The 13,844-nt window shown below is 42.2% G+C and overlaps 1 protein-coding gene across 2 annotated transcripts in view; it reads left to right on the top strand.

Moving 5' to 3' along the window:
• Nucleotides 1–11,972, top strand: part of PHLPP2 (PH domain and leucine rich repeat protein phosphatase 2) — a 60,870-nt gene extending 48,898 nt beyond the window's left edge. The window contains exons 14-20 of one of the 2 annotated variants that reach the window (XM_081512552.1): nt 227–389; nt 569–699; nt 1,824–1,934; nt 3,073–3,267; nt 4,649–4,880; nt 7,231–8,432; nt 8,673–8,936. In XM_081512552.1, coding sequence (XP_081368678.1) covers nt 227–389; nt 569–699; nt 1,824–1,934; nt 3,073–3,267; nt 4,649–4,880; nt 7,231–8,385 — 1,987 coding nt within the window. In that variant the 3' untranslated portion in view covers nt 8,386–8,432; nt 8,673–8,936. Of the gene's footprint in view, nt 1–226; nt 390–568; nt 700–1,823; nt 1,935–3,072; nt 3,268–4,648; nt 4,881–7,230 lie in introns of both variants that reach the window. The other variant, XM_081512551.1, reaches the window with a different exon arrangement.
• The last annotated feature ends 1,872 nt before the right edge of the window (nt 11,973–13,844 follow it).

Raw genomic sequence — 13,844 nt, 5'->3', positions numbered from 1 at the left:
TCCAGCAGCTGCAGTAGAATTACGGGACACTCCAGCCCTCAAAGTGCACTGAGAGGGAGGCAGATGAGGCTGAGGCTCGGCGGGATCGTTCGCTCACCCTGGTGGCTGTTCATTCTGGCTGGTTATCAGGCCGCGGGCCGGTCCCCTCTGTGCTCTGGCTGCCGTAGAGCTTGGTTGGCAGCTGCTTGTTGAGGTGCAGTTTGGTATTTTGCTGTTTCTTTTTCAGCAAACTAAATAAATTGGAGCAGTTGGAGGAACTGAACCTAAGTGGTAACAAACTTAAAACCATCCCCACGACCATTGCGAACTGCAAGAGGCTGCACACTCTGGTGGCCCACTCCAACCACATCAGTATTTTTCCGGAAATACTGCAGTTGCCTCAGATCCAGGTACTGTGTGCTGTGTCCTGGGGTGATGGCTGGAGTGTGACTCCTAAGAAAGTGGCAGTTTGGGATCACAGTATATTTAATTGACTCTTGGGAAGAAATGAAATTCCCTTTGAGGATGTAGCAGGAGTTTGAACGTTAGAGAGTTAAGAATTAACTTAATCTCTCCCTTTTCCTCTCAGTTTGTAGACGTAAGTTGCAATGACTTGACCGAAATCCTGATTCCAGAGGCTCTGCCTGCTACTTTACAAGACCTGGACCTGACTGGAAATACAAATCTGGTTCTGGAACACAAGACACTGGACACATTTAGGTAGGAAGACTTCTGAAGTTGAATCCACATGTGTTCTTACTCCCACCAGCTTTGTGTAGTTCTTCATAATGACTGTGCAGACCTCAGTTTATTAAAGCTGTAGGATGACTTAGATCATAAAGCCCCTTGGTTCTCTTCTTTGATCCAGTTTGTGTTGGGTGTTCTGTCCAGCAGTCAAGCTCAGCGTCATGGCTGCTGCTCAGCCACACCCCAGTACCTTTACAGGGCGGATGTGGGGCTGCATCCCACAGGCCTGCAAACCCTATACTTGCCCAGCCTCATGACCAAAGAAAGAGCCCAGAGGCGGCAACAGAGACATCATGGTTTAAAGGGTAGGGGGTTCTTACTTGTTTGAACCAAGGTCCTAGAGCAACACTCCACCGTGTGCAGCAGGTGGCGTGCAGGACATGGTAGTATCTTTACTGCGGAGGAGGAGGGCATCGGTTACCTGGGAAACAGCAGAGGAGCACGCCCCCTCACCGTGCCTTTGATAAACTGTCATAGTAGAGATAGTTCACATCTAAAGATCAGAACAGTCACTAGCTAGGGCTGGGTGAAGTGGTGGGCGGTAGGGGGTGGGGGTGGGGTATTATATATGAGTTTATGATTAGGCTCTCTGATTAAGAGGGAAGGTCAGTCAGGTGAGTAGGGTGTGAGCGAGGTGGGAATTGGTCAAGTAGGGGAGGTACTGAGAGCAAGAGAACAGCTATCTTGAGTGGTCTGATCATACAGCAGGCATAGGCAATTTAGGTGGCACAGGTTATATTGTGTTACATCTAAGACAGTGCAGAATCACTCATTGTAGCAAGATTTCACTGTATCAGAATACTTCAACTAAGTAGACAGTTGGTTGAAACTTAGACATCTTTGTTGTGCTCAGTTTTTCATTGAAATGAATGGCATCAGTTATTACAAAATTGGCCCATATGTCTTCCTCCTACTCCTTTTCTTTCTTTCTCTTCCTTCTTGGTCTATGGGTCAGCATACTACTTTCTTAGGTCTCTCTGGAAATGAGTCTTGGTATGTCAACAGATTATTTTATAAAAACAAATTATTGTTGGGATAGCTTTTGTAAAATAGAGACGCATGTAAGGTTTAAACCTCCCTTCCTCCACTTCCCACAGCCATATCACCACCCTGAAAATTGATCAGAAACCTTTGCCAGCAACTGATTCTACAGTTACATCAACCTTCTGGAGCCACGGACTGGCTGAGATGGCAGGACAGAGAAACAAGTGAGTATCGTGGCCATGAAGACTGAGAAAATTCTCCTGACATCTGGGAACAGATCTAATGCTGAAAGCTAGGCCATGTTGTTCTCCTGGTTTGACATAAACAAATCACAGAATGCCAACATCAGATAAGATTCCTCTGAGACCGTGATCCGGTAAGACACAACAAGATGAATGTGCACAGAACACTCACACCCCACCTCATGACTAAGATGGGTGACTGCTCCTTTCTTTATCAATCGCAGCTTTGTCCCTGTGCTAACCTTCTTTCCCTGTAGTTAAGATTTGTTGAGATTATCAACCATAGAATAGCCCTGCTTTCTTTTTTAAAAAAATTTTTTTAAACATTTTTTTCTCTCTTATTAATATGTATATTTTAAAATTTTTGGCTGCACTGTGAGGCAGGTCCCTGACTGGGGATCAAACCTGTACTCCCTGCCTTAGAAGGCAGATTCTTAACCACTGGACCAACAGGGAAGTCCCAGAATAGCCCTGCTTTCTGACAGCACCCAATCTAGTATGACCCCGCCCCGCCCACTTTGTTAGACTTTCCCCAAAGTGATCCAGCCAAACCCAAATCCTGTACTGGGTTTGTTCCAAAACCTACTAATATACTCCTGAGTCCCATGGTGTGCTTTCTCTTGTTGTTACATGATAAACCCAAATTGTTGAGCTACAAGTGTGTTGTACACTTCGGGGAAGTCTTTGACTGAAGGGTGTTGATAGTAGGCCTTTGTCACTACTGAGAAAAAACATCTTTCTAGCCTTCTGTAACATTGCAAAGCTAATATGTACTGCTCCTGAATGTGGCTGAATTACCGCATTTCTTATGACATCAACTCTTTAACATGTTGCTTACTTATCTTCTGTAACACTTTTTTCATGTGTAGATGGGGATTTACCACTATTCTTCTCCACTCTCAATCAGTACTTGCTTTTTTAATTTTTAATTTTTTGGCTGCACCACATGGCTTACAAGATCTTAGTTGCCTGACCAGGGATCAAACCTGTGTTCCCTGTGTTGGAAGTGAGTCCTAACCACAGAACTGCTAGGGAATTCCCTTACTTTTTTAAAGAAGGCTACCTGGAGAAGAATGCTTTGCCACTGACTTTCTCTGTCTTTCTTCTGTTTCTGTGATAGGTTATGTGTATCTGCTCTAGCTGTGGATAACTTTGCAGAGGGGGTGGGAGCTGTGTATGGCATGTTTGATGGTGACCGGAACGAGGAGCTCCCTCGCCTTCTCCAGTGTACCATGGCGGATGTGCTTTTGGAAGAGGTGCAGCAGTCAACAAATGACACAGTTTTCATGGCTAACACCTTCTTGGTATCTCACAGGTAAGCAGGTGGGTTGAATAATTCCTAACCTGGCCCTGCCTAAGCCAGAAGGTCTGGGTCTCAATTATAAGTACAGGTGCAAGGTGAGATCTTGCTTTTTGTCTCATGACTGTTCTGTCCATCAGAACATGGGGACTGTGGCTCTTTAAAGAGCCTGTGGAGCCTTCTGTTTTCTCTCTTGAAACCAAAGGCTGCTGAGAATCTGGAAAGCCCAGACATCGTGTATAATAGGTTGTGTATGTGTTATGTGCATTTGGGGGAAGGAAAGTGGTAAGCTTCTGTAAGATTCTCCTAAGGGTCAGTGACCTACAGAGGTTAAGCACTCATCAGATTCTTGTTTTTAGAATACTTATTATTGAGGATTTACCAACTAATCTCCTCATTGAAGCCTAAGCCACTTAAAGGCAAACACCCTATAAACCAAACTGTTGAAAGTCTCGTGCTAATAGAGCATCTTGCCCAGCAGGTGGGCTGCTTAAAGCATACGTACAACTGAGAGAGTGACCCTTTGCATAATCAAGGTTCAGATGGAACAGCCTGGAGCCCAAGCTGGTTTAACCTGTCATTATAACACAAAGATGGTGGGAAAGAAGTCTATTTTTCAGTAATAGAATTGAGCCTAGGGACTTGGCAGAATAAAGCATTTGGGAAAGGAAACTCGATTTATGAAGCACTTCTCAAGAGCTGGGCACAGTTCCAAGCATTTTTCATACTGTATCTTTAATTTTCTAAATACTCACCGAGGAGGTGAGTATTTTAATTGGAAAAATCTCTTGGAGCATTAACTTGCTGAAGATCTATAGCCCATAAATGGGAGAGCTGGAATCTGAAACTAGATCTTTCTGATAGCATCTGCTCTGTGCTTAGCATTGTGTACCAAGTGCTGGGTGTTGGGGAGACACCATGTGCATGGGAGAAATACAAGGAAAACTATGGGCCTTCCTTTGGGGAACTTAAAACCCAAGTAAGTGTTTCAGAGTGTTGTTCTAGGACCAGAAGCCTCAGCATCACCAGAAACTTGTTGGAATGTAGATTACTGGGCCAACCCCTTCCCCACTGAATCAGAAACTTAACAAGCACTTCAGGTGATTCTGATTTGCTTCAGTTGGAAGCCACTGAGTTAGGTTATTGCATGTTATGATCGGTCAGAAGCAGCAAAGAAAGCCGCCTTTTGATTGTCTTCTCTGTCCCCACCCTTTTGGTAAAATTTCTTAGCTAAGAGTAGAAGGCAAAGCTCTCTTCACCATTATCACTCATATCAAGATGGATGAGGGTGAGGTGGGTTCATGGTCACCAGAAAAATGAAGAAGCCTTGGATAGGAAGGACTGCTGCTTTCTTCTGAAACTAGCCGTGTTTTCATTTTCTTTTCTTTCTAAACAGGAAATTAGGAATGGCTGGCCAGAAACTAGGCTCTTCAGCTCTCCTTTGTTACATCCGTCCTGACACTGCCGATCCAACGAGTAGCTTTAGCTTGACTGTGGCTAATGTTGGCACATGCCAAGCAGTCCTGTGTCGAGGTGGGAAGCCAGTGCCACTCTCGAAAGTCTTCAGCCTGGAACAGGACCCAGAGGAGGCTCAGAGGGTGAAGGACCAAAAGGCCATCATAACAGAAGTAAATCTTAACTCTCCACCAGTCACTTCTACTCCTTGAATCTAATGAATGCTATTCTACATAGAACAATGAAAGTCCATTTTCTTCCTATCAAGCCTTGTAAATCGTATTCAATCCAGATAATAGTAATCAAAGAAAATCTAATGAGCAGCTAATGACTAGCAGAAGGAAAGAGCAAATTAATTAGAAATGAAAAATCCTAAATTGTGGTCTTTAAGACTTATACCTAACATGTTAAATAAATGTAAATGTCCCCCTTGGTTAATTTTCATCTGGTTTTTTATTCCAAAACACAAGAAGAAAAAGTTTTATAGTTTGACATCCCTGTTCTGAAGTGCAAAGTTTCACAGTAGTTTTCCTGTTTATGGCTGAATATATTCTGGTATTGTTTTGTTTTGTTTTGTTTTTAATAAAGAAGCATCAATATTTCTAGTATTTCATAACTCTTCTCCTTTTTCAGAAGTTAGCATAGGACTTTTGCTTTCAAAGAGACTTTAGCAATTACATGTGAACATTGTTTATTGCAAAGCAGAATTTTGTTCAGATCTTCTGCCCATTTTTAATTGTTTATTTCTTGACTGTTGAGTTCTTTGTGTATTTTGGATACAAGTCCTTATCAGAAATGTTTTGCAAATATTTTCCCAGTCTGTGGCACGTCTTTCATTCTTTTAGTAGTGTCTTTTGCAGAGCAGAAGTTTTTAGTTTAATGAAGTCCCACTTACCAATTTTCTTCCTCATGGGTCATGCTTTTGGTGTTGTATTTAAAAACTCATTGCCAAACCCAAAGTTACCTAGATTTTCTTCTGTGTTGTCTTCTAGAAGTTTTGTCTTTTACGTTTAGATCTGTGATTTATTTTGAATTAATTTTTTTTTGTAGTAGGTGTAGGTTGCTCCGTGTCCAGATTTTTTTTTTTTTTTGACATGTAAGTGTCCAGTTGTCCCAGCAGCAAATTGCCTTAACTCCTTTGTCAAAGATCACTGGACTCTTATTTGTGTGGGTCCACTTCTGGGCTGTCCTGTCAGAATTTTACAATAAGGACTATCTAAAAGATTCCATCCAAGGAAGCACAAAACCAAAAAATTATCCTTCTAATGTGGTTGATGCTATGAAGATTCTGTAACTATGATCTTAGGAAGGTCTTTCAGTCAGAACAAATGAAACATAAAAGATAAATTTTTATTTTATTAGTCTATTACAGAATTTAATTAATGCTGTTTAGATTTTTCTTAGGGAGTCCTAGACAAGTAAGAAACATTTTTATAATTATAGACATGTATTGTTTGCTTGTTACCTGCTTAAGCATTGTACTTTCATTGCTTTGTTTAACTTTCACAATAACCCCCATGAAAGAAGTGCTTTTATTTTTATTTCATAGATGAGGAAAATAAAATTACAAATTTTGAGAGTTTGTGACAAATTCTGATAATTAAGAGTGCCAGGATTTTCATCCAAAGAATGACTGCAGCTATGAAATTAATATATTGAGGGCTTTGGTGGTTTTGTTTGGTTTTCTCTTAAGAAATCAGTATGAAGCATCTGGCAGATGAACATGCCCAGTCTGCAACCAGGGTTATTCCTTTCCTCTGAGTTTAGAATTATATCATTCATGATATGACCCTTAGAGGGTAGGTAAATTATGCCATGGATTTTAGACTTTCCTTTTCTAGGCCAAATAACTTTAGGGATTATTCAGTGCTTTAGCTATAAAGATTCTCTTATCCAGTTAATATCTTCAGTCCCAACTTTCAGTCCCAACTCTGCCTTTGTTATTAATTTATTTGGCTGTGTTGGGTCTTAATTGCAGCATATAGGATCCAGTTGCCTGACCAGGGATTGAATCTGGGCCCCCTGGATTGATATTGTGGAGTCTTAACCACTGAACCACCAGAAAAGTCCCCCAACTCTCCTTTTAAATGAGAAGTCATTTCTAGTGAACCATCTGAGTTTTGGCCCTGCCAGAATACTAGTGATGGAGAATTAATGATAGTTTTGCTTATTATTTTCCTAACAGATGTTTTTCTATTTAAGAACATGCTGAGGCCTATACTTAATGTTAGAGCAAAATATCTTTTGAGATGGAGGTGCCTTTTAGCCACTTAATTTTCATTGTTTTTAACTCGGTCCTCTCACCTATTTGTGGTATAATACTCATTTGATATTCTGTCCTTTTGTAATTCTATACATTTATTTTTTGTAAATCCACTTAAAATTACACAGACCCTAGGAGAAAACCATGTAACATGCCAATTCTATTCTATTGTAGAGCCCTAAGTGTTGTGATCTAGAAAGATATAAAATTGTTTGTCATTGTTGCTTGTTTCTCAAAGTTTGCATTCTGCTTACCTCTAGGACAACAAAGTGAATGGGGTGACCTGCTGTACCCGGCTGCTGGGCTGTACATACCTCTACCCTTGGATCCTCCCCAAGCCCCACATATCTTCCACTCCACTCACCATTCAGGATGAACTGCTGATTCTGGGAAACAAAGCATTGTGGGAACACTTGTCGTATACAGAAGCGGTCAACGCAGTACGCCATGTGCAAGACCCATTAGCAGCTGCCAAGAAGCTGTGCACATTAGCCCAGAGCTATGGTTGTCAGGACAATGTGGGGGCGATGGTGGTTTATTTGAACATCGGTGAGGAAGGCTGTACTTGTGAAATGAATGGGCTCACGCTCCCAGGTCCTATGGGATTTGCTTCAACCGCCATCATCAAGGACCCGCCCAAGCCGACCACTCCCTCCTCCAGTAGTGGTATTGCCTCTGAGTTCAGTAGCGAGATGTCCACTTCAGAGGTGAGCAGCGAGGTGGGGTCCACTGCTTCTGATGAACATAACACTGTTGGCCTGGATGCTGGCTTGCTTCTGAGGCCAGAGAGGCGCTGCAGCCTCCACCCGGCTCCTACCTCGGGGGTGTTCCAGCGCCAGCCCTCTTGTGCGACTTTCTCGAGTAACCAGTCCGACAATGGCCTGGACAGTGATGATGACCAGCCGGTTGAAGGGGTCATAACAAACGGCAGCAAGGTGGAAGTAGAAGTAGATATCCACTGCTGTCGGGGGAGGGATCTTGAGAACTCGCCCACCCTTCCAGGGAATTCTCCTGCCCCGTGCCCTGAGGACCGTGCTAGAGGATCGTTATTTGGGATCCGAAGACAGAACAGTGTGAACAGTGGCATCCTCCTGCCAGTGAGCAAAGACCGGACAGAGTTACAGAAGTCTCCCTCCACTTCCTGTCTCTATGGAAAGAAGCTCTCCAATGGCTCTATCGTACCCCTGGAAGACAGCCTGAACCTCATCGAGGTGGCCACAGAAGCACCCAAGAAGAAGACCGGCTATTTTGCTGCCCCGACTCAGCTGGAGCCAGAGGACCAGTTTGTCATACCTCGTGACCTAGAAGAAGAAGTGAAGGAACAAATGAAACACCACCAGGAAAGCAGGCATGAGCCTGAGACCAGTGAAGAGGATCGGACCGAGCTCCCGGAGGAGTTTGACACGGCGCTGTAGTCCTCCTCCAGGGGCCATGGTATCGCGGCAAGGCTGCATGGTGTAGGGTAGGGAACCCTGCCAGGGGCGTTCTGCCCTTGTATCTCTAAACCACAGATTGAGGAGGGGCTGGATCTCGGAGGTGGAAATGGTGAGAGCTGTCAGGGTCTTGCTCTGGATAAGCTAGTCAGCACCATCAGTGTTAAGTTTCACATTTAACCTGTATTGGGATCCCCAGGGTTCCTGGGGAGAGGCAGGCATTACTCTGTATCAGTCCTACCACCTGCCATTAACCCTTTCTCTCCTAGGATAATTTTGAGAATTTGCCTGCCTGGGCAGGAAAGGGACTATTTCTGTGGAGGAAATAACTGAAGATTGGTTCCTTTTACTGATTGCTGCTGATGGATCTCTGCGACAGAGAAATCACCTTCTATCTCAGCCTGATGGGATGTGATGTGACTAGTCACATGGCTTTTCCTTCTTCTCTACGAGAATGCAGCCTATTGAAATGATGTTTATTGGAAATGTAGAACCAATCAAACAGATAATTTATGTTTGTGATGTAATGAGAGCACTTTCCACTGACTGTGAACTTTTTATTTTCGAATCTGCACTCGAGCCAATCTTCTTAGAGGCAGCCCAGATCCTTTGTCCATAGGCAGGATGATCATCAGGAGCTGGGGCCAGCTGTGAGGTTACAAGGAAGGGCCCTGGGAAATGGACTGTTGGATGTCAGACTGTGAAAGTTCCTGAGAAACAGGGGAGTAGGATCTTCTTTGGGGGATGAAGATAGGGAAGGGGTGAGGAATAACACTACTTCCCCCAAATCACAAAAAGAGAATAACTCTGACAAATGTGACTCCTGCTAGGAATCTTCCAGAAGATCACAGGAGAGGCATTTGGGGATTGGCCTCTTTCCATAACATGAGGTGGAGATGGCAGTCAGCCCCCTAGTATGCAGGGCCAAGGCTGATGCTGCTGCTCACATCCAAGTAACCTTGAGTTACAGCAGACGACTCTGAACAGAATGAGGCTGAACGAGAACAGATGGATGGATGGAGCTTCCAGTTAGACAAGTTCCTTCTCTCCTTCTCGAGCCTAGAGATGGTTATCTAAAACGTTAGGAGTGAGTTGAAGTTTCAACTTTTAATGGTTAACAGAGTCTTCTGAAAATGCTTATCCACCTCACATGGCTTCACAGTACTGGGCTCAATTTCTGAAAAACTTGATTGAGAAAATCCTAAGCTTACAGAAAACCTGGTTTACTGATATATATATATATATTTTTTTTTTTTTTTGCACATTCCATGTAAGCCTAGCAAAATGCAGTTCCTTCCATATTTCTGTTCCATTGCCTTTTCCTACCAAGTTTTGACATTACTTAATTTTACCCAGTGGGGAATGTGCTTTGAATTTTTAGAATACTTTGACAATTGAAAATAGAGTAGAATCATTTTTAATCTGTTCCATAAGAAACGAAATGTTAAAGATAGGGTTGATCTATACATACATATGTTGGGGGTTTTATTTGAAGTTTTGCTGAAGCAGTAGTAGAAAACCAGGTGACCTCTCCACAAATAGTTAGGTATCCTCATCTTCTCAGAGGCCCTGTACCCATGTGTATGCGTCAGTGGGGGGTACATACTCGTGGAAGATTCCATACCAATGAGTGTGGAGTGTTCAGCCTCTCTAGGATATGAATTTGAGTCCCCAAACTGTCAGGAACACTTTTTTCTGTGTCAAACTACTTGTTAGCTACTGAAAAATTTCAGAACTCAGGTCTTGATTTGAAGTGGGGAACATAATATGATTCATACAAAGTTCAGGTGCTGTAAGAAAGATGGGAACAATAGTGTGTTGTCGCCTTATTTTTTTATGGGAGAATGGGGGGAAAATGAAGGAAAAATGGAAATGAAGGGAAAACCCAAGATGATAGTGATGAAAATTATTTTGGGACGATACCACTTTAATAGTATAGTCTTTTAAAATTGTCCTTCATCTGTGAACTGTTTCTTGTCTCTTTGTTTCCCACCCTGCACTAATTGGAACCACTACAAAGCCCAGTTATGAAACGTCTTAACTGAAAGTAAATGTATTTACTTTTTAATCAGAAGAACCTTCAAATTTCCAGTGTTCTTTTATGTTTATGTCCCAGGTTTATGTTCAGGAAACGTTAGGTTGTATGAAAATCTTTAATATAGGCTATACCAAACCTGATTGCTCTTTTTTTTGTAACTTCCTTTGACTCATTTCCCTCTATAATTGCTGTTTGTTAAAACAGAGGATGAAAAGGCCATAGCCCATCACCAAAAATACACAGAACCCTCTTGACCTATGAAGTTATTTACACTTACTGTGTGAGCTGATTAGGTTGTCAGGTGGTGAAAGCCAGTAATCTGTCTCCAGGTGAATGTAATCTGCTTCCCAGGACTTACCCAGAGGACGTGTTTCCCAGGTGGGCAGAGGCCCGTTGATCTCTAGCCCAGAGGTCCCAGCCTCTGCACGATTCTCAGGTCCCTGTGTGTACCTCCTATTTAATGGAGCTGTTAAGAGAGTTTCTGAAAGAACATCACTCCTGCTTATGGGAGCAGTCCAGGAGTCCCATGGAAGAAAGAAAACTATACAAGTCTTGGCAGCCATGGTGTTTTTATTCTTATCCAGATGGATTGGAAATGTGTTTGAAAATTTGAATGCTAGTATGTCATAAAGCTACCGTGATACCATAGAGTCATTGAATTATTACTCCTCATTCAAATGAGGGCTTTCTTATACTACTGTAGAGTGTATGTGCAATAAGTTGATGAATTCATTTTCCTGATGTATAGAAGAGCCAGCACGAGCAGCTTGGTAATCATTGGGTGCTATTTTAACTGTTTGTAGCGAGTGCTATTTTCTAGGAGATGGAGCCAGTTAGGTTTGGCTGATCTGCTGAATATCAGATGATGCCCTTCTTTCCATGTCAGCTCTCAGCAAAAGCAGGTACTTGGAAGCCACAGGCTCCCCTCCTCTGTCTACTCAATAATCACTAATGAAGAGACCTCCACAAGGGAGCACTTGGCTGTTGTCGATAAACATACCAATTATTAAATAGTCTCCAAGCCATTCAGTGATGTCTGCAGCATCACTCTAGAACTGTCTTGTGTCACTTTTTTACTTCCCTCTGGGCGGGGCCTCTCAGACTCCCCCGTTCATGGAGGCAAGTTAATCTTTCTCTCCAGTTAGTGACTTTTGCCCCATAGTTGGGTAAGCACTTCCTAGACTGAGAAAAGCAGCTATAGTAAATCCTGCTCTGTTTCCCTCATTTGGTGATCATTCAATCACACATAAGCTCCTTGTATTCTAAATTTCATGCACTTCTCCCAGACGCTATAGGGTTTTCTCTCACTGTTGCCAGTGGAGGTTATCCAGACAGTGAGTTCATATCTTATGGTTTTGTGCAATCATTGTCGTATTGTAGTCCTAAGACTCATTATAGTGTATTTTTGATATTTTTGAAATGTGTTAAATTTTTTAATTCAATAATATGAGCCAGAGCATGTTGCAGCAAATCTATTGTTTGTAAAAAAATAAAATAAAAATAACAATAACAATAATAAATAAAATAAAATGGAATATCTTTTTCATGGCTTTGTTTTAAAATGGAATACCTGTTATTTTATAAGTACTTTATTTTAGCATGAAACTGTTAATTTTCTCTAACTTGTATGTAGAATTAGTTTCTTAACCAAAAGCACCTTTAGGATTTTTCTGCTTTTTCTTGCTTTAGGGGAAGATAAGTGAAACCACATTCCATGACAAATATGAAGCTATGAGTTAAGGCAAGAATAAATATTTTTGATCACCTTTTAAGCTGAAATAGCAATAAAGATTTTTTACATTAAGAAATATTATATTCTGACTTGGTTTATATGTTTAAAGAAATCCCAAAGACAAGAAGCATGGGCCTTATTTCCATGCAGGTTATTAGCTGATGAAAGGGAACTCAACTTGTGAATAATCTACAGCTCCTCTTAAACCACAGAGCTACCAACGATACAGAGGAACGAAGTGGATAATCTGGCCATCATGTCTGTCCTAATGGCTTTGGTGTTAGACTTGAAGGTGGTGGGTTTTGGCTCACAATACCTCTGATCTAGGTAAGCCTCTAAATTGTTTCTCTCCCCTCTCCCTATTGGTTGTCTCCCATAATTTCTGGATGTCCAAGCAAGGTTAGCTACCTCACTCCAAATAAAGGCCCAGTTGAAATAATTTTGCAGGTTTCCTCCTCATTTAGCAGAATTGAGCACACCTCCAATGTGCTGGGCCCAATGCCCCCATCTGCTTTCATACCTCGGTTCCATGACACACACACCCACCTATTCCAGGGTGGCATAAGTACTTCATGTGTCATAATTTCCCCGGTACATCAAACCCCACAAGAGCACGAGTCACTTGGAACGTGTTTCAGTGTGATCCACGGGGTCTGAGTTTTGCCTCTGCTACTTAAAAAAGATTTAACTTTAGGCAAGTTCATCTCCCCAAGGCACAGTTTTTTCTCGATTGTTAAATGGAAATAAGAGTCTCATCAAAAAAAAAGTCTCATCAGCTGTGAATTTAAATGAGATGATGCCAACAAATACTTCCTTAGCTCAGCACTGGACCTGACACAGAGCAGTCGTGACAAGGAAATGACTTGTCAACCACTGGGTGAGCCACTTAGCCTTCCTGAACCTTCGTCCCATCTGTGAAATGTAAGAAACCTTGACCGACTGACCTGACAAGTGGTAGTAAGGCAAGTTTGGCTAAGGCATTTTGAATGTGATGGAGTGTTACTATAGTAATGAGAGGAGCTGAATCTGGGAGCAGTGCTGTATAGCTGGGCCTGGGCACCATATGGGGGTCACAGAGGCGGAAGTCCTCATTTTCCCAAGCCCCTGACCCAGACATGGCAAAGATCTACCCAGGACACACTTCAGGGAATAAATTCTAGGTGAGAATAGTGTGTGTTCGGAAGTTTTGTGGGGGCGGTGCTTAAGGTAGGAAATGGGTTGTTTGATTTTTGCTGCTGTTAAGCCTGTCTTACCACTCAGTGAAAACTGCGATGGACTCTAGCCACTGCCTTAGGCTAAGGTGGTGGAGCAGAAGCTTCATTCTGTGGCTTAGGTGTTTGTATTTTAAGGTCACAATGTGGACTTCTAGTAGATTGTTTTCCTTCAAGCTTTACTTTTTGTAAAAGTATAATCTAGATTTTTTTTTTCCCGTTTCTGTATGAGGTTTAGTTTTGATTCTTCGCCTGGAATAAGTTTTATAAGAATTAGGGGTAGGAAGGATTTAAGAGGTGAGAGGAAAGATGGTATATTCCAGGGAGAAGAGCTAGCAAACATGCAGGAGTAAAAATGTCCAACCCATGTCAGAGGAGATAATGTTGACAGTTGTTTTCAGTCATTTTGGCATATGTTGAAACAGGCTTATGTTGGCTGATTTCTTACTAACTGTATAGA

The sequence above is a fragment of the Giraffa tippelskirchi genome, chromosome 7, assembly GCF_054371585.1.
Source record: "Giraffa tippelskirchi isolate mGirTip1 chromosome 7, T2T-mGirTip1v1.2.pri, whole genome shotgun sequence".
In the NCBI taxonomy this organism is placed as follows: domain Eukaryota; kingdom Metazoa; phylum Chordata; class Mammalia; order Artiodactyla; family Giraffidae; genus Giraffa; species Giraffa tippelskirchi.
The sequence above is the reverse complement of the archived record's forward strand: the minus strand, read 5'-3'. Positions and strand labels throughout refer to the sequence as shown.